This window comes from Micromesistius poutassou, assembly GCF_964030765.1.
Source record: "Micromesistius poutassou genome assembly, chromosome: 20".
In the NCBI taxonomy this organism is placed as follows: domain Eukaryota; kingdom Metazoa; phylum Chordata; class Actinopteri; order Gadiformes; family Gadidae; genus Micromesistius; species Micromesistius poutassou.
In genome coordinates this window covers 6115449-6133140 of record NC_140290.1, presented here as the reverse complement: position 1 = coordinate 6133140, position 17692 = coordinate 6115449, and the positions used below count along the sequence as shown (strand labels likewise).

The 17692-nt window shown below is 50.3% G+C and overlaps 1 protein-coding gene across 1 annotated transcript in view; it reads right to left on the bottom strand.

The window, feature by feature from the left end:
• Positions 1-2535: 2535 nt before the first annotated feature.
• Positions 2536-17692, bottom strand: part of LOC311365309 (receptor-type tyrosine-protein phosphatase U-like) — a 125956-nt gene continuing 110799 nt past the window's right edge. Inside the window, exons 13-21 of the mRNA XM_084484824.1 lie at positions 16324-16440; positions 15739-15893; positions 14736-14871; positions 13295-13444; positions 10194-10508; positions 8727-8852; positions 6649-6806; positions 4658-4793; positions 2536-4229 (exon numbers count right to left, since the gene is read on the bottom strand). Of these exons, the coding sequence (XP_084340950.1) occupies positions 4167-4229; positions 4658-4793; positions 6649-6806; positions 8727-8852; positions 10194-10508; positions 13295-13444; positions 14736-14871; positions 15739-15893; positions 16324-16440 (1356 nt within the window). The 3' untranslated portion in view covers positions 2536-4166. The remainder of the gene's footprint in view (positions 4230-4657; positions 4794-6648; positions 6807-8726; positions 8853-10193; positions 10509-13294; positions 13445-14735; positions 14872-15738; positions 15894-16323; positions 16441-17692) is intronic.

Here is a 17692-nt window from a genome sequence, read left to right as displayed (position 1 = left end):
CTGTCATTACTTATATCTCTCTCCCCTCCTCCCCTCCACATATCTCAGCTTTTGGCACCACTGCCAGAAGCCATCATTGCTGATTGAATGGCCTCACACTGACCACTATGGGAAGAACATCCGTGCACTTTAACACCACCCCGAATACCCAAGCCAACCAATGGGGCTTGCCATACTGGATCAAACCGTTTTTGGTTTGAAAACGATTTTCGAGGTTGTCTCATATTTTTTCGAGGTTATCTCATATCTTTTGAGAGGCGCAAAAGTGCAGACTCCATACTGAATAAATAATAGTATTTATTCAAAATACCATTAGCCAATGTCAAGCTTTTCCTGTTCCATTTTCCATTATTGCTAATCATGTGCACCTGCCACAAAGTCAGGGAGAGAGGGATGCAACCGCAGACAAATGATTAATTCACTTGAAAGTTGATGAGCTTTTGCCCTTTCTCTGCTATTTGCCATTTTTATGGTCTGTTTGATCTTATTGGATAGTCATATATTCAAGGAATTGATGACGAGCTGCAAGCCAAAACTCTTAGAAGCAACTACTGTCTCCAGTCTATTAACTGAGGCACACTTAAAAGTTAAAAGAGAGGAACCCAGATGCGGGTACTCTGAAAAACACACATATTAAGTTTAAAGTACCCTTCAAACTAGCAGAGGAAATATACCCCCCCCCCCCCCGGCTTTATGTTGTGATGTTCCAGATAAAATTGTGTTGTGAGTAAACCGCTATCCCTCTGCATACATTGCTGTCAGCATCCCTCCTTTATGGGGCTCTCTAGTTATCCTTTAGCTTCTTATAGCTCGACAGACGTATTGCGTATTCCCCACATGGGGGGACGTTACACAAGGGGGACTGTTTGTATACGGTCGGTGCCTTATAGGAACGACTCCCAGACAAATACGTGGATTACAAGAGGAACTCCTCCACTAAAAAGTGATGAATAATTACATTCTGCGGGTGCAGAAGTCAGGACAAAAAGTGCGACGTGTCCATATGGAAGGGGCTGTAATTGGATCACTCTGTCAGTCACGGGGAAACGCGCGCTAGGCTTAGCATGCGTGGAGACTTGTCCACCGCTGCAGAGTCCAACCCCCTACTGTGGATGTGGTGTCAAGTGCGAAGAAGCTATTACACCAACCTTATGGTGTCGCTCTTGACGATCAGCAGGACTCAAGCCTCGGCCTGCTCACTGTAGGGAGCGGCAGCCTTATATATACATTGCCACACTCTTCAGCTGCCGGCTAGGGAACTGGGCCAAGACCCCCCCCCCCCCCCCCCCCGCTCCCCTATCTGTCAATCAAATCAAAACATGAAAGATTGATCTGCAGCTGTTGTGGAATTGGGGTTGTCTCAAGAGTTGCCATCCTTTGTGCTGCTTTGTACTCCGTGGGCCATTACTAAGATGCATCCACGTGTGTGTGTGTGTGTGTGTGTGAGAGTGTGTGTGTCTGTGTGAGTGTGTGTGTGTGTGTGTGTGTGTCTGATAATCTGCGACAAAAGCCTGCCATGAATTCTCAAAATGTAGATACGCATCCCTTGATACCTTGAAATTTAATAGCGCCTACGATTCATTTTTATTTTTTACTGCTGTACCAACTCTACAAACTCTGAACGTCCCGAAGCACAGCTCACCCTCCCCACACCTTCCTAAACAAAAGCCCCTGGGGTAATTAGAAACATTAGTCCGGAGTGGTTTACGCTCCCTTTAAGGCAAACAAACAATGCAGAATAGACCTCCAGGCTTCTGTTATCTCCCTGAAGCAGATGTAGGGCCTCCTGCCCCGGTTTTTGTGTGTTTTCGTCTTTATACGGTGAACACAATGGCAATTGTGTTTTACACCGAATGACACAGTATTCTGCTATTCATCGCCTCGGCATATGCGCCCTAAGATTTATTAGCTGTAAAAAGACATCACGGAGAAAGCCTTTTTCTTCGCTGTACATTTGGTCAATATGTAAACAACCCCCCCCTAGGTTACCTTTGACCTCAAAGGCGTCACGTTATTGTCCGAAGGAGTTCATTTTGTTTTGTGCCGAAGTCGAATGACCGGGAACGCCGGTGGTTTGCGTGGGGGGGGAATGCAGTGTTGTGAGACTCGTTGGTACTGAAGATGCGACGCTGGATAGAAAGAACAAATAAAGGGCACATCTTATCAGCCTTAGGCGAGGCACCACCTGTACGTAGACAAAGTGAGACGGACCTCGCATCGAGACATCGCCAGGTCTCTCCAATTATGGGCACTGCGAGGCTGCACAGAGATAAATAAATTTAAATAGTTCATGTAAGTTGCTAATTAAAAGATAAGAGGATATTAAATAATAGGTCACAGGAAAAGGGAACAGTGGTGTTTTATTTTTGCTGTAATAGGCGATAACTAGTTTCCACGCTTCAAACAAACCAATCAACCTTCCCTTTCCACGACGAATCTGCCCAGAAAGATGTTCCCCCCAGTCCACCCCGCAAAAGGACACTCTCTCGCGCCACGCTCTGAGATTTGAAATAAAAACACACGCAAGTGTTAAGCAACAGGATAATCTATATATATATATGTACATATATAGATATCTTTTTTATTTCTTTTAATTTTATACACTATATAGAAAATCAAACACATTGAATAAATACAAATTTAGAAAGCAACTGGCTCGGGTGAATGTGATCACTATATTTTTTCACAGCAATACATTTGTTATTCTTTTACAGCGCTCTCTCCGATTATTCGGAGAGATTCACATAGCAGGACCCCCAACTCACTGAAACCAACCACAGGGGGGTCGGGGGGAGTAGGGGGGTCGGGGTTAGGGGTAAAGGGGGGGTTGGGGGGGGTCACACACCGCAATGGAACACTTAAGACTAGCATGCAGATGCTGGACTTCCCCCGCTCCCGTTTATTTTAGCAATTCATTTTCTTCACAGACACAGAGAGAATGTATTGGCACACAGAGATAAGGTGACGACATCTATAAACAGCTCATAGAGGAGGGGAGGAGGAAGGAAAAAACATACAAATAATCAAACGGAAGTGAAACAAACAAGGGAACACATCGGAAAGAGGGGATACAACAGAAACGGGGCCTTAATAAACGGAACATATTTACACAACTGATAAATAAAAGAGAAATCAACGAACAAGACACAGGTCCACTGTACAAGAATGTCCGTAGCGAATGCGGCTGTCACCTCATTTTGCCTGTAAACTTCACCCGTGGGTGAACTCCCCCCCCCCCCCCCCCCCCCCCCCCGCCCTCTCTCTCTCGCCCTCCGCTCTCCCTGAAAAGCGCCGGCCCTCGATTGAAGAGCAGCACCACCAGCACCACCTCCACCATCACCACCAGCACCACCTCCACCATCACCACCAGCACCACCGGTGCAGTAAAGTACAGCAGTACAGTCAGGGGTTCACTGCTGGGTACAGCGCACCATTTACAGCAGTATTACCGAAAAAGGGACAAAAACACACACACGTATTCACCCAATGGCATTTTTTTTTTTTGTCCTCCCCTTACGTTTAGCGTCCATCGTCCGACAGGCTTCCTCTTTGTTGTAGTAAGGCAGGATGTATCGGAGCACTGTGGATCGGAATCCGTTGTTTCGTTGTGTTTTTCGTTTTTGTTCACCACTGCTTTCTGGGAAGCGGTGACAGGCAGCCATTAAAGAAAAATAAATGAAAAACAATGAAAGTAATAATTCTGGACTAGCGACCAGTTTCACACTGCTCCAATGTAGGTCCTCTTGGTTTTGGCAAACGATAAGTGACGCATGATAAAACAAAACAAAACGATAACGGTATCAGTTTGGCGAAGAATGCGATGGCACGGGGGAGGGGGAGCGAGAGGGATGCCGTGTTAGTATGTTACAAGGTTGTCCAGCAAGCCTTCTCTGTTTGGTAGCGTCCTTAATGCTGGTAACCCTCCAAGAGCGTGACCCAAACGCTGCGCACGCGGAGCCAAAGGGGCCAGGGTTAAAATTGCTGGGGGCCCCTAACCCACACGCTGACGCCACCACCACCATCATCATGACTACCACCACCATCATGACCACCATCATCATCATGACCACCACCACCACCACCACCACCACCACCACCACCACCACGACTACCCCAGGGTCCAGCTTGTTCTCCTGGAGTCACAACAGGCGATGGGGGTGTGTGTGTTATCTGACTTCCAGGCAATCCAGGTACTCCAAGGCCAGTTCGTAGCAGAAACGGTACTGCTCCTGGAAACCGGAAGAAACATAATCAAAATATAAGCTTTCAGGTCGGGAGTGGCGCAAGAATGATGAGGTGTGAAAATATGAGAAAATGTGGAACTATAAAGCTAACCCTTTACGATAAGGGTCCATTGATTAACCATTAATTCAGGCAGTGATTAGGCTGATTTTAGGCAGTGATAAGCATTAGTATACATCACAAGCATAGGGGTTTGGTTAGCCTAGTTATGAACATGAACACTGTTACCTTAATCATTTACAGTATACCATTAGTAAACAGTAAACAGTAAACATCTGCATTAGTAAACAGTAAGGGATTATCACACCTTTAGTTAATTTTTAGTTAACGGTCATCACTGCAATAACTCATGTTAAATAATGAATTCATTAATTAATTACACCCCTATTGTTAAGTGTTAAGTATTTAACCTTACCATCGTCTCCACCATGTTGGGCTTGGAGTTGCGCAGGGTCTTGGCCGCAAAGAAGGCGTCCACCACGCTGTGGTGACGGATCATCTCCAGGATCATGGTGCAGGCGCAGAACGTCCCGCTCCGACCACCGCCGTTCCTACGCCACAGAGAGAGGGAGAGAGAGAGAGGGAGGGAGGGAGGGAGGGAGGGAGAGAGCGAGATGGAGAGAGAGAGATCAAGGATCTTATCATTTCATGGAATGGTACCCCATATGGTTTGTGTGACTTTATGTTCCTCTGGGGGCCAACACTTGGAAGATATGAGTCAGTGTGCTCGAAGTTTGCAATGATTTAAGACTGAAGCAAGGCTGGGCAATTTTGAGAAGCCAGCCAGAGAAAGCTGGATTTAGAAAGTATCAGACCGAACAAAATACCAACCCTCCCTTCAAAGCCACTTCCCCGAAACACATGAGTAGCTCGCTAGCCTTAGTCATAGGTCTGCTTAGGCTTGTGGAAGACTCTCATGTTCAACAAGTTCACGGGCAGAGTGCAGGCAGGTAGCCGGGTAGGGGAGGTAGACAGACAGGTAGGCCAGCCAATCATTTAATTCGGGCCTAATGAAATGATTGGACAGGCTTATTACAAGCCTGCAACAGCCAGATACTGACATTTTGACAAATGTGCCTAAAATAAATTGCATAGCTTTCATAGCTCATAGCTTTAGGTAAAAATACAATATAAGAATAAGACGCATATAAAGATAAAAGGATGATAATATTATAATTCCAGACAAAGTGCAAATATTTAAAAGTGCCTGTAGCAAACTAGCCCAGGGCAGACAAGAAGGAGGGGGAGGAGGAAGAGGAGGAGGAGGAGGAGGAGCAGGAGTGTGAAACGCGGGACCCCCGATGTCACAGCTTGAGTTTAGATCAGGCTTGCTCTGTGAGAAAAAGGCCAACTGGCGCACAGACTTGAAAGGAGAGTACTTGAGGGGGGCTCCCATTAACACACAGGGGGGGGGGGGGGGGGGAGAACGGCGGGCTTGGATCAGAAATGGAAATGTCCAGCATGCTGCTTGACTGGCCGGCCCACATCAAACGCAGCTGCTGCGGTGTGCTGTAGGTGGAGGGCGCGTGAGGTGAGAGAGGTGAGGGGCTGGTCAACATTCCCCCTTTAAGTGATCCCCTCTCCCACCACCAGCCCTACCCCCACCCCCCAGCACCCCTACCCCCACTCCCCAGCACCCCTACCCCCAGCACCCCTACCCCCACTCCCCAGCACCCCTACCCCCAGCACCCCTACCCCCAGCACCCCTACCCCCAGCACCCCTACCCCCACTCCCCAGCACCCCTACCCCCAGCACCCCTACCCCCAGCACCCCTACCCCCAGCACCCCTACCCCTAGCACCCCTACCCCCCCTACCCCCAGCACCCCTACCCCCAGCACCCCTACCCCTAGCCCCCTACCCCCCCTACCCCCAGCACCCCTACCCCCAGCACCCCTACCCCTAGCCCCCTACCCCCCCTACCCCCAGCACCCCTACCCCCAGCACCCCTACCCCTAGCACCCCTACCCCCCCTACCCCCAGCACCCCTACGCCCCACTCCCCACCACCCCCACCCCCCACCACCCCCTCCAGATACTTTGTGTTTAGCCAAACTTTATGAACCCGTAGCCCCATAGGGACTCCCGAGCTACACCCGACCTGCATGGATGACGGCGCATTGCGCTGCACTTTGAGAGTTTGTGTTCCGAAAAAAAAATAGAAGGAGGAAAAAAAAAACAACAGCTCACCGTGGGATTCGAACTGTGACAGCGCCGGCTCTGATAGCCTGTCAGAACCCATCGGCGCTGAGCCATGCACTATGAGTCAGAGAGCCTGCGTGTGTGTGTGTGTGTGTGTGGTTCCGTGTCTGTTTGTGTGTGTGTGTGTGTGTGTGCGTGTGGTTGCGTGTCTGTTTGTGTGTGTGTGTGTGTGTGTGTGCGTGCGTGCGTGTGCGTGCGGTACCCACAGGCAGTGCACGATGGTGCGGCCCTCCCCGCACTCCAGCTGCCAGTTGTGCACCTGGGCCAGCAGGCTGATGAAGGCCTTCTTGGAGTCGGGCACGTCGCGGTACGGCGACCAGCGCAGGAACTGGAAGTGGCGCACCACCAGCTGGCCCTCCTGGAGCTGGGCGGGCGGCCGCGCGGGGGGGGGGGGGGGGGGGGCGACACAAAAGTCACAAAAGAGAAGAGGCAGAAACAGAGGAATGAGAGGAGCTGGCTGCGGGCTGTTTGTCGCCGTCCTCCGTGGCGCCGTGTCTGCTGGAGCCGACGTTGACGCATCCGCCGCCGCCCTGCCGAGCGAAACCACCGGGGGGGGGGCTGCGGTGGGCTTACCCGGTGTTTCTGCAAGGGGGGGGGGGGGGGGGGGGGGTGGGGGGGGGCATGTAGCTCCCTGTGTCGTGTACACGCTATGCTATGTGAACGCCACGCCTTCACCGACCGTACTGAGATAGATAATACCTTCCGGGGAGCGCGGCTACTGTCCTCCTGCTCTGTGCCTTCTGTCTGCTCCGGCCGGCCGTCCTGCGGAGGAGGGGGCGGGGCGGGGCGGGGTCACGGGGAGGCAGAGTGTCCGACATGGCGTTATGTTGTTATGTCTCGCTTCTGCCGTGGAAGGCGTTTAATGGGGTGGAGAGGATAGGGGGGTGACGGGGGTGACGGCGGGACGCTAACAGGGTAGCATTTGGCTAACGTGACAGGGGGTAGTAATGGGAGGTGTCGGGAATGGTTTTGGGGGACGGGGTGGGGTGAGGGGGACGGGGGGTGGGGTGGAGGAGGCAAACAGCTTGGGGGTGGAAGGAGGGTGGGTGGTTTGTCAGCTAAGGGCGGCTGCTTGTCAAGGGACATGGTGTCGGGGCTAACTAGGAGGTGCTACGGGAGACAGGCCAACGCCCGGGGTCTCACCGGGGGGTGACGGTGGGAGTCTGGGCTGTCGCCCGCTAGTGTCACACACCACACAGCACAGGGCTACGTGCGGGGCTACATCGCTACGCTACATCGATATGCTTTTCAATTACAAGAAAAAGTTGCACACACACACACACACACACACAGAGACACACAGACACATACACACACAGACAGCCTCCAAAACATAATAACATAAGTATCGAGCAAGTATGTTTTTCTTCCCCCGTCTGACAATTTCCGGTAGGCGAGTGGAGCAGAAGCGTTGTTTTTTTGGAAAGTGCTATCTGCAAGGTTGTTTGAGGAGCACTATAATAAAAGCATCACCCTGATAAAGAGTTCTTCCTGACATCAATGTCGTGCTGTTTATCATACCGGAGGAGATTAATTGGCGCTGTGTTGATCCTACTGAAACCCTCTCAGATCCGTGCTAAGGTAACTCTTACTCAAGATAGGCGTCATCTCAGGATAATGGCATCGCAAACCCGCGCGTGAATCACTTTCCGTATTTTTACAAACGAAAGAAGGGTCGGATATATATCCACCTGACAGCGGTTATCACGAGAAAGGCTGATAATTATTCACGTTTTTTTGTTTTAATTGACATCCCCAAGATACTCCTTGGCGGGAATAGAGGAATAGATCAAAGCGTCACACCTGTACCGCCGTAAGGTGATGAAGTAGGAGCTAATTCAGACGTTTATTCATAAACCGTGGCAATGCGCACGCGCACGCACGATTTAGAAAACCCAGAAAAGATTCACGGGGGCCTCACTTCGGGCCCTGTGCACAACGATGCACAACGGGCGCCGTCGCGCCTTTCCAGTGAATCCACGGGAGGGTGTGAGGAATCCAAGGAAGAACGCAGACGGGCGGGTAAACCGACAAAAGACCACAACAACTCCACATCTAAAGACACACATCTACCGGGTAGAGCGCGTAGCATATAGGCTCAGTCCTGAACGCAGCGGCCCCGGGTTGGAATCCTACCTGTGATCATTTGCTGCATTTCCTCCCCCCCCCGCCTATAGCCGCCATACCTTCATCTCTATCTCACTCTATGATAAAGCATGACACGCAACAACAACAAAAAACAACAGCATATAAAAAGACACAGGTACAGACGGAGGGCCCCTACCCGCATGATGTTCTGGACTCTGAAGAGGCGGATGATAACGTCGTCGTCGGCGGTGCGGGACAGCAGCTCCACCGTCATGGGCCCGAATTGCTGCAGGCCGGGCTCGGGCCAGTACTGCAGGCAGGGCTGGAGAGGCAGGGAGGAGGGGGGGGAGGAGGGCGGAGGTCAGTCATGGGTGCACGTGTTCCTCGGACGATAAGGGAGGACAGGGGGGTCGGGTGTGTGGGCGTAGCCCAGGTGATAACGCACACCCGAGTATGGCGGCAAAACACACACAATCAGTCCTAATGCCGATCCTTATCTGCGGATGGCAACGAGGAATTAAAGGGGAGACAAGGGAAATAATGTGCGGCAGATGATAAAAATGAAAAGAGAGCGAAAAAAAGAAAAAAGAGATGAATTAGCCACTCTGGGTGACGGTGACAATCAGTCACATGCGGTGTTGGGTCATGGCCTGAATTATTCAACAGGCTAAATCACCGCCATTAACGCAGTACACGTTAAGGGCAGGGCACGGGGGGGGGGGGGGGGGGCTAGCTAGGGGATGGTGAGCAAAGGGCTAGTTAATAACAAGATAGTGAGAAAAGGGTTAGTGAGCAAGGGGCTAGTTAGTCAAGCTTTAATTAGCAAAGGGGTCGGCGAGCAAGGGGCTAGGTTAGTAAAGGTTCAGTTAAGCAAGTGGTTGGTTTGGTCTTGTGGGAACTTTGTGGGGAGAAAATATGAAAAATGTGTGTGTGTGTGTGTGTGTGTGCGTGTGTGTGTGCGTGCATGTGCGCGTGCGTGTGTGTGTATATGTGTGGCAGGAGCTATACGTCCTGGTGTCAGATTGACAGAAGTATTAGCAGGAGACACGGAGGGCAGATATAAAGATAAATATTGAAACACGGAGGCGGGCGACAGCCTGCTCCTGACTGGAGCAGGGGGCTGGGGGGCTGGGGGGCTGGAGGGGCGGGGTGGGGGGGGGGGGGGTGTTCAGCAGTAAGAGCAAGTGTTCTTCAACGGGCATGAGGAGACAGGAAAGGGACGTGAGAGATCGTGAGAGACAGGGACAGGACGTGAAAAAAAAAAGTGTGAGTTTGAGTGTGGGCGCGTGCACGCGTGAAAGTGTAGGGGAGAGGAGGGGATGGATGGGGGGAGGGGGGATGGATGGGGGGAGGAGGGTGGGGGGTGTCATTGAGCAGAAATGGAGCAGCAGCCTCGCACAGCGTGCACCGTGGAGACGCTCGCATTCAATTGACACAGACTCACATGCATGTCTGTCTGGCTCTCCCTGTGTGTCTGTGTGTGTGTGTGTGTGTGTGTGTGTGTGTGTGTGTCTCTCTCACTCTCTCCCGTGTGCGTGTGGCTCGCTCTCATTCTCTATGTATATCCATGTATATATACGAATATGAGTTTCTCTCCCTCTCTCTCTCTCTCTCTCTCCCTCTCCCTCCCTCCCCCCTCCCTCTCCTCTACCGGGTGCCTCACCCAGGCGGAGTTGGACTGGTTGAGCTGGTTGAGCATGACCACGGCGGTGCAGCCGTAGTCGTACACCAGCCTCCAGAAGTCCCCCGTGGTCCCCGGCAGCGGGTGCGGCGTCACCACGAAGGCGGCCGGCCGCAGGAAGCTGTCGGTGAGCGCGGCGTTGATGTAGTCCCCGCCCTCGCCCTCGCCGGCCACCAGGAAGGCCAGGGCGCGGTCGGGCGGCAGCACGTCCATGCTGCGGTTCTTCTCGCGGTTGCGCGGCATCAGCGACACGCTGCACTCCTCCACGTCCAGGTGGGGCGTCACGGAGTTCAGGGTCTGGGCGGGGGGGGAGGGGGAGACCGGCGGGGGGGGGGGGGGGGAGAGGGGGAGAGAGAGAAAGGGGAGAGAGAGAGGGGAGAGAGAGGGAGAGAGAGAGAGAGAGAGGGAGACACACAGGGAGAGAGAGAGAGAGAGAGGGGGGAGAGAGAGGGAGACACACAGGGAGAGAGAGAGAGAGAGAGAGAGAGAGAGAGAGAGAGAGAGAGAGAGAGAGAGAGAGAGAGAGAGAGAGATAGAAAGAGAGACACACACGGAGAGAGAGAGAGAGAGAAAAAGCGAGTGAGACACACAGGGAGAGAGAGAAAGAGATGGGGGAAGAGAGACACAGGGAGCGGGAGAGAGACACTCACATGGAGGGAGCCAGAAGGAGAGAGAGGGAGTGAAAATGAGTGTGTAAGAGAGAGAGAGAGAGAGAGAGAGGAAGGGAGGGAGGAGAAAAAGGGAGAGGGAGGGGGAGAGATAGAGAGACACAAGGAGGGAAGACGGATAAGGGGGAGGGAGGGGGAGAAAGGGGAGAGAAGGCAATAGGGAGAGAGAGAGAGAGGGAGGGAAGGATCAAGTTAATGTTTCCTACGATTTAATCACAATTAGAGAGTTGACAGCATCCAGTAAACCCTTAGGCCTCACACAGCCAAGAGGTCTGCCCCAAACACCACGAGGGGCGGAAGCTCCTTCAGGGACTCGTAAGAATGCAAGGAATACAATAGGTAGCAGGCAGGAATGACATGGTAGCAAATGAATAGCGAATTCAAATTAATCAGGAGAGAGAGAGGAGAGCGAGGTGAGAGTAGAGGAGAGCCATGCAGAGAGAGTAGGGCCCTGTGATTTTCCGCGATGCGGAATTCACGGACGGAATCGCGGAATCTAGTACTAAAAATGGAATCAACTGTAAAACGTGGAATCTGGCAGAATTTGCGAAATTGTCCATAATTTGGCTGAAATTGATAAGAAATAATATCAAAAGTTGGCCTGATTATTGTAGTAACCTCATGATTGAATAATTGTAAAATGACAGACGAGTTGGATCGCAGCGTTTTGTGAGGGGGCGGAGGATCGTCACCTCACAACTTGTCAGTACTTTGAGAAAGATGTCAAAGATGCAACCGAGACGGCAAAGTCCTCCCCCATGTAAAAACAGTTCTGTCTTACTAGAGCATGCCTCCTCAAACCACCAGAACTAGTACAGACGATCCGCAGATTCAAGACGCCAATCTAATAAGGACTTTGTGGCTGCTCCCAGTCTGACGTGCCCTTAGAAAAAACAGCAAAGCGTGTTTCTAGTGAAGCAGTGCGAACAGAGGGGAGAGTTGCGCGATAATGAGAGCAGTCTCCGACAAACTCTCCGGCCCCATGTGTTGGACCAAAAGATGTTTATTGTAGATCGTTCTAAAAATCATTTCTGAGCTGTCCGCATGATTATTATTATTCCCTAACAATCGTTATGAAATATCACGATGCAGTCAGCAGCTGTCTGCCTCTCCATCTAGCTCACTGTCGTTCCATAGTTCAAAAAAATACTGTTATATATCTTTGTTGACGTTTTATTCATCAAAGTATCTCTTATGATAAATTGAGCAAAAATCTTAAAACACAGAATTCTGAAAAAAAAGGAAAAAAAAACGGAATTTGGAAAACAATGAAACCGATTTCATAGGGCTCTAAGAGAGTGACAAATGAGTGTTGTATACGTCTGTACAGTATATATGTGTGTGTGTGTGTGTGTGTGTGTGTGTGTGTGTGTGTGTGTGTGCGTGCGTGCGTATAGGACAAAATGGGAGTTATTGGGAGGTAGTGTCTCAGCTATATATGATGAGAATATTTTCTCCCGCCGCTAATCATCAAACATTCAACAGCCCTTTGCCATCAGTCAGAAGCGCCGAGAGACGAAATGGATAAAAACACATTTAGTGCAACCCAATGCTTTATGAATAAGCAAATTACAGGGCTGCGGAAAATTGAAATGGGGGATGAAAAAAATATTGAAGTGATTATCTAGCCTGCCTTATATCGTGAAAGACTCCCCAGCGATTCTGACAGAATGAATAGAACATTGAAGCTGCTAAATGGAAAATTATGTCCCCGCATTATGTCCATGTGTCCTAATTATGCACCGCTATTTTGTCGGACCAAGAGTCTAAACCGAAAAAAAATATGTTTTAATGGCAATGCATGCGCTGAGAATTGTCCAAATGAATCTCGCCAAAGGTCGTTGACCGTTGACATCATTAAAAGGGAAAAGCGTGTCGACTGTTTTATTTTTCACCAGACAAGTGTCCAACTCATGATAAAAAAGGAGAGATCTCAGCGATACTGATAAACTACTGGGACTAATGGACACGCGCAGATTATCTGCTTTCTGTGTCCGCATATCAATGAGCCGGCGTGCGGATCGTAGAACGCTAATGCATAGAAACAGGGCATGCCTCTGATCCCAATGCAGAGTCGTCACCCCCGCAGAACGGGCTAAGAAACTCGGGCTAAGAAACCCCAAGGAAACGTCGTAATCCAAATCCATAAAAGAATACGGTAATCTGCCGTGATCGGGGTTAAGGGTTTTTGTCAACGGAACGGATCCGACACCGCCGCCCGCCGCCGCCCTCCACGTTCTCCCCACGACGAGGCCCCTCTTTTATATCTGCGAGTCGCCAAGCGTGACAGCGCCCCTGTTTAAAGGGTGGAACTCAGGTGAGTGTAATTAGTAATCAACCCAGGTGACACCCGTTGGACTAGCGAGACAAGAGGGAAGAGGAGCGGCGCGTGCGGCTGGTGTCCTCGCGTCTCACCTGGAACTCCTCTCGGAGCTGGGAGGTGTTGCTCTGAGAGTCCACCTTCAGCATCTCCGTGTAGGTGAGGGCGTACTCGTTGACGGGGATGGCCGTCTCGCCGCACAGACACGCCTCCAGGATGGCGTCGTGGATGAACACGTACTGTTCCTGCGGGAGAGAGGGGGTGGGGGTGGGGAGGGGGGGTGGGAGAAACGCGAGGAGGTTTTTTTTTTTATCAGACAGTGGGGGGAGGTCAACTGTGCCCGGGTGCCGGCGTTTCGGTGACTTGTTTGTGATTCGTGGGCTGTTGTTTTTTTGGTGTTAGGCTAGCTACGTCAGCAGCTTTGTAAGTAACGGCCGGAGGGTTTCTGTGTTAACAGCTGCGTCTTCCTCCCCTTGCTCAGCTTTATGGTCTCTTTGTGCTGAAATGCAGCGGCCATTATGTTCAAAACAAACCTGGGGAACAACAAAGACACGAAAAAGAAAAGGAAAAAGGAAAAAGGAAACCGAAGAAGTTCTGGGTGTAATGGAGGATATTTAGTCTATGCTAATTTGGTATGAACGCTATTGTACTTAATTACGGTTTCTAATTTCAGATGAGTAATCATAAATGTCAACAACCCCCGATAAACACGTACAATCCTAAGCATTGTTTCCAGGCAGAGGATTGTTCCATTGTCTATAAAAAGGCTGGAAACACACGCTGCCCACACAATGTATTTCCGCAGTAATCACAAAGTATGGCTGATTACCGCATAAATACTTTTTTTTGCCAATTAGCCAAAGACAAATAAATCAATGATGGATAGCAGGTCACAGAATACACCCTTTCTTCTCTAATTGATTATTTGTCTAGGCGGTTTTTATGTGTGAATAAACTTAATTGAAAATGTTAACTTTGCTACAACTGCTAAAGTCATTGCTGCATTAAAAACATTATAACATAGGTTATTGGTTATATGCTATTCCAGATGATTAACAATATATATAATTTGATCACTTAAATAACCTTCCAAGAATCCATCGTAACAAACTGAAGTCCAAGTATTCCACGGCACAATAAAGATATTCACTGACACCCTCCGCCCACCACAGACCATTAGCCCTTATCAGCTCTCAGCTGTCAACACACACACACAAAAACGCACAGAGATACACGCACACATGCACAAACACATGCACGCATGCACACACACACACACACACACACACTCACGCATGCAATTATCAGCTCTCAGTTGTCAACACACACGCAAGCCCACACACACACACACACACGCGCGCACGCACGCCCACACATGCACACTTATCAGCTCTCAAAACACAAACCCACACACATACACACACGCACTCACAAACACATCCACGTTCGCACTCGTGCACGTACGCACACTTATCAGCTCTCAGTTGTCAACACACACACACACACACACACACACACACACACACACACCCTCACCTCTGTCTGGATCATGTTGATGCGTCGGGAGCACAGCGTCTTGACACAGTTGTAGATGTCCACTACCCCCTCACACTCTGCCATATCCAGCATGACGTCCAGGACGATGTAGCAGCCAGTACGGCCCGCCCCCATGCTGGCAGCAGAGAGCCCAGAGACACACGGTTACACTCATGAAGAGCCCTCTCTGAGCCCAGAGACACACGGTTACACTCATGAAGAGCCCTCTCTGAGCCCAGAGACACACGGTTACACTCATGAAGAGCCCTCTCTGACCCCAGAGACACACGGTTACACTCATGAAGAGCCCTCTCTGACCCCAGAGACACACGGTTACACTCATGAAGAGCCCTCTCTGACCCCAGAGACACACGGTTACACTCATGAAGAGCCCTCTCTGACCCCAGAGACACACGGTTACACTCATGAAGAGCCCTCTCTGAGCCCAGAGACACACGGTTACACTCATGAAGAGCCCTCTCTGAGCCCAGAGACACACGGTTACACTCATGAAGAGCCCTCTCTGAGCGCGCTCAGGGCCCGGGACGACAAATCAAAACATTTGGGATTTGGGAGTTTGTTGACGTTTGTAAAATGTTAGCTTTTTTTGTACCATTTAATATAGTAATTAAATGAATTAGTTCGTAATTAGTTTCCAGAATTATTTAAAAGTGTTCAGATGTATTTGCCCAATGGCAACAAATATTAAATGTTAAATATCAAGGTAATTAACTTAAGATATTCCCCCTGCCACACTGACAAAGGATGCCCTTAATCCTTCCCGGCGCCTACCTGCTCAGTTCATTAACAAGCTGTCTAAAACCCCCGCGGGTCTGCTTCTACCCGCTCTGTCCCGCCTCCCGCCGCCATTTCCCCAGACAAGAGACAGAGAGCAGGGGGACTCGGACTTGGTTGTGCGCCAAAAGACATTGAATCTAGTAGCCCCCCCCCCCCCACCCGAGGGCCATGATGCCCCTCGCGGTTGCGTCCCGGTCCGGCGTACCTGCAGTGGACCACCACGGGCCCGGCGTCGGCCGGCGTGGAGGCCTTGACGCGGCGCAGGAAGGCCAGCAGGCCGGTGGCGTGGTAGGGCACGCCGTGCTCGGGCCAGGAGGTGAAGTGGAACTGGCACACCTCGTGTTTGGCCGGGTAGCCTCGCTGCGAGAGGGGGGGAGGTCGCAAAAAAACGGATGCAATAGAGTGAGCTGAACTCTCGTTTTTGACGAACATCGGCATACAACACGTCACTGTTTATTCTTCGTCCGATGTGTAAGACAGGGAGGAGAAGATAACGGAGCGAGGAACTCGTTTTGATGGCAAAAAAGAAATGATTAATAAAAAAACATAACACGTCAGCGTTTATTGTTCTTTCGATATGTAAATGGGAAGGAGAATTAAAAACTGTGAGAAACACATTACGACAACCAAAAAGAAAAAGAAAAGCAATAAGGTGTTTATAACAGAAACAAATGTGGACAATAAAAACAACTAGGCGCTGAAATCGGTCCTTTGTTGGTGTTTCACCATTACGTGTTATTAGAAACGTGTGAGAAGTGAGTGTGTGTGGGTGTGTGTGTGTATGACTCACCCTCTCCATGACGAAAGTACGGACGGTGTACTCTGCCAGCGTTTCCGTCTTCAGCAGCGTTATCTTAATGTCGCCGTACATCTCGCTGTCATCTGGCCAGTATTTACAGCACTTCATCTAAAATGCCACAATAACAAACCACACACACACACACACACACACACACAGCACACACATACACACACACACATATTAACAGCTGTGAAGGGCTTGCTGATTTGCATCAAATCTAGATTGAGACGCTTAATGCTATGCTAAGCTGTTTTTCGGATGCAAGCCTTTGGTTTAAAATCCATGAATCACGGGGTATTGTAAATAACACCAGGAATGGGCGGCCGTTGCACAATGCATTGATTTGCACTTGTTTTTCTCCCCTCCTACTTTCTATGTTGAAACCGTATCGATTCGGTTCAATCATAGTTTGAAGTTCAGCTGAAAAGTTCACGGTGATTTGTAATCGTTATTCTTTTTTTTTATCTATCGTGGACTTCATTCGCATCCTGTGATGAGAGCAACGTCTTCGACAGGCTGCTTATAGCCCCGCAGTACTGAGACCCAACCCCACAGAGGGGTTTAACATTTAGATGGATTCTGTTGAAAGGCAACAAAATGCTTAGCGAGCTTAGTTCACGCTCAACGCCGACGTATTTACCGGCACAGAGCGACGCCGTGCCTGAAATGCCGTATCTGTGTGCGCCGCGGAGAGCCAGTCCCCTCGCCGAACAAACATCCCGTTAGGAACAAACATCAGGTTACGACCTGAGACGGCCTCGGCTCGGTTACAACTCCACACTTCCACAGCCTTGATTGTTTACCGCTTCCAACCCTGGGAACGAGGAGGGGGGGGGGGAGAGGGCTGAGGGGGTCCGGGAACGTTGTTGTTGTTTCGTGGTGATGCCCTGCTGGTTGCATAGACCCCGGGGGGGGGCGAACCTCAAACGGATCGCCCGACACGAGTCGCGTAATGATTTTTCATTTCCAATCGTAAGGTTGCCGGTTCGACTCCCCACACTGTGCGAGCCCATTACGCCGCGCACAGCGTAGGCTTAGGGTGAGCGGGGCCGAGGGGGAAGCCGCCGGTGTAACTTTAATGCGGGGAAAAAAAAGATTTACTGGCGAGAACATGGTTCTGGAATGTTCCGCCAAAAGGCTTCCATCAAAAGAATTATAGATTGGGGTGGTGACCCGCCGAGGCCTCTGGGTAATCACAAAGAACCCAGCGGAGCCAGCTGTCCCCGGTCTCATAAAGCCGGGCCAAGGACCTCCTATAAAATAGTGTATGATATATAGTCATAGATATACTGTATAGGAGTTCCATTCATATACAGCAGATATATTCGGAAAAGCTTTTTTTTTTAACAAATACAAA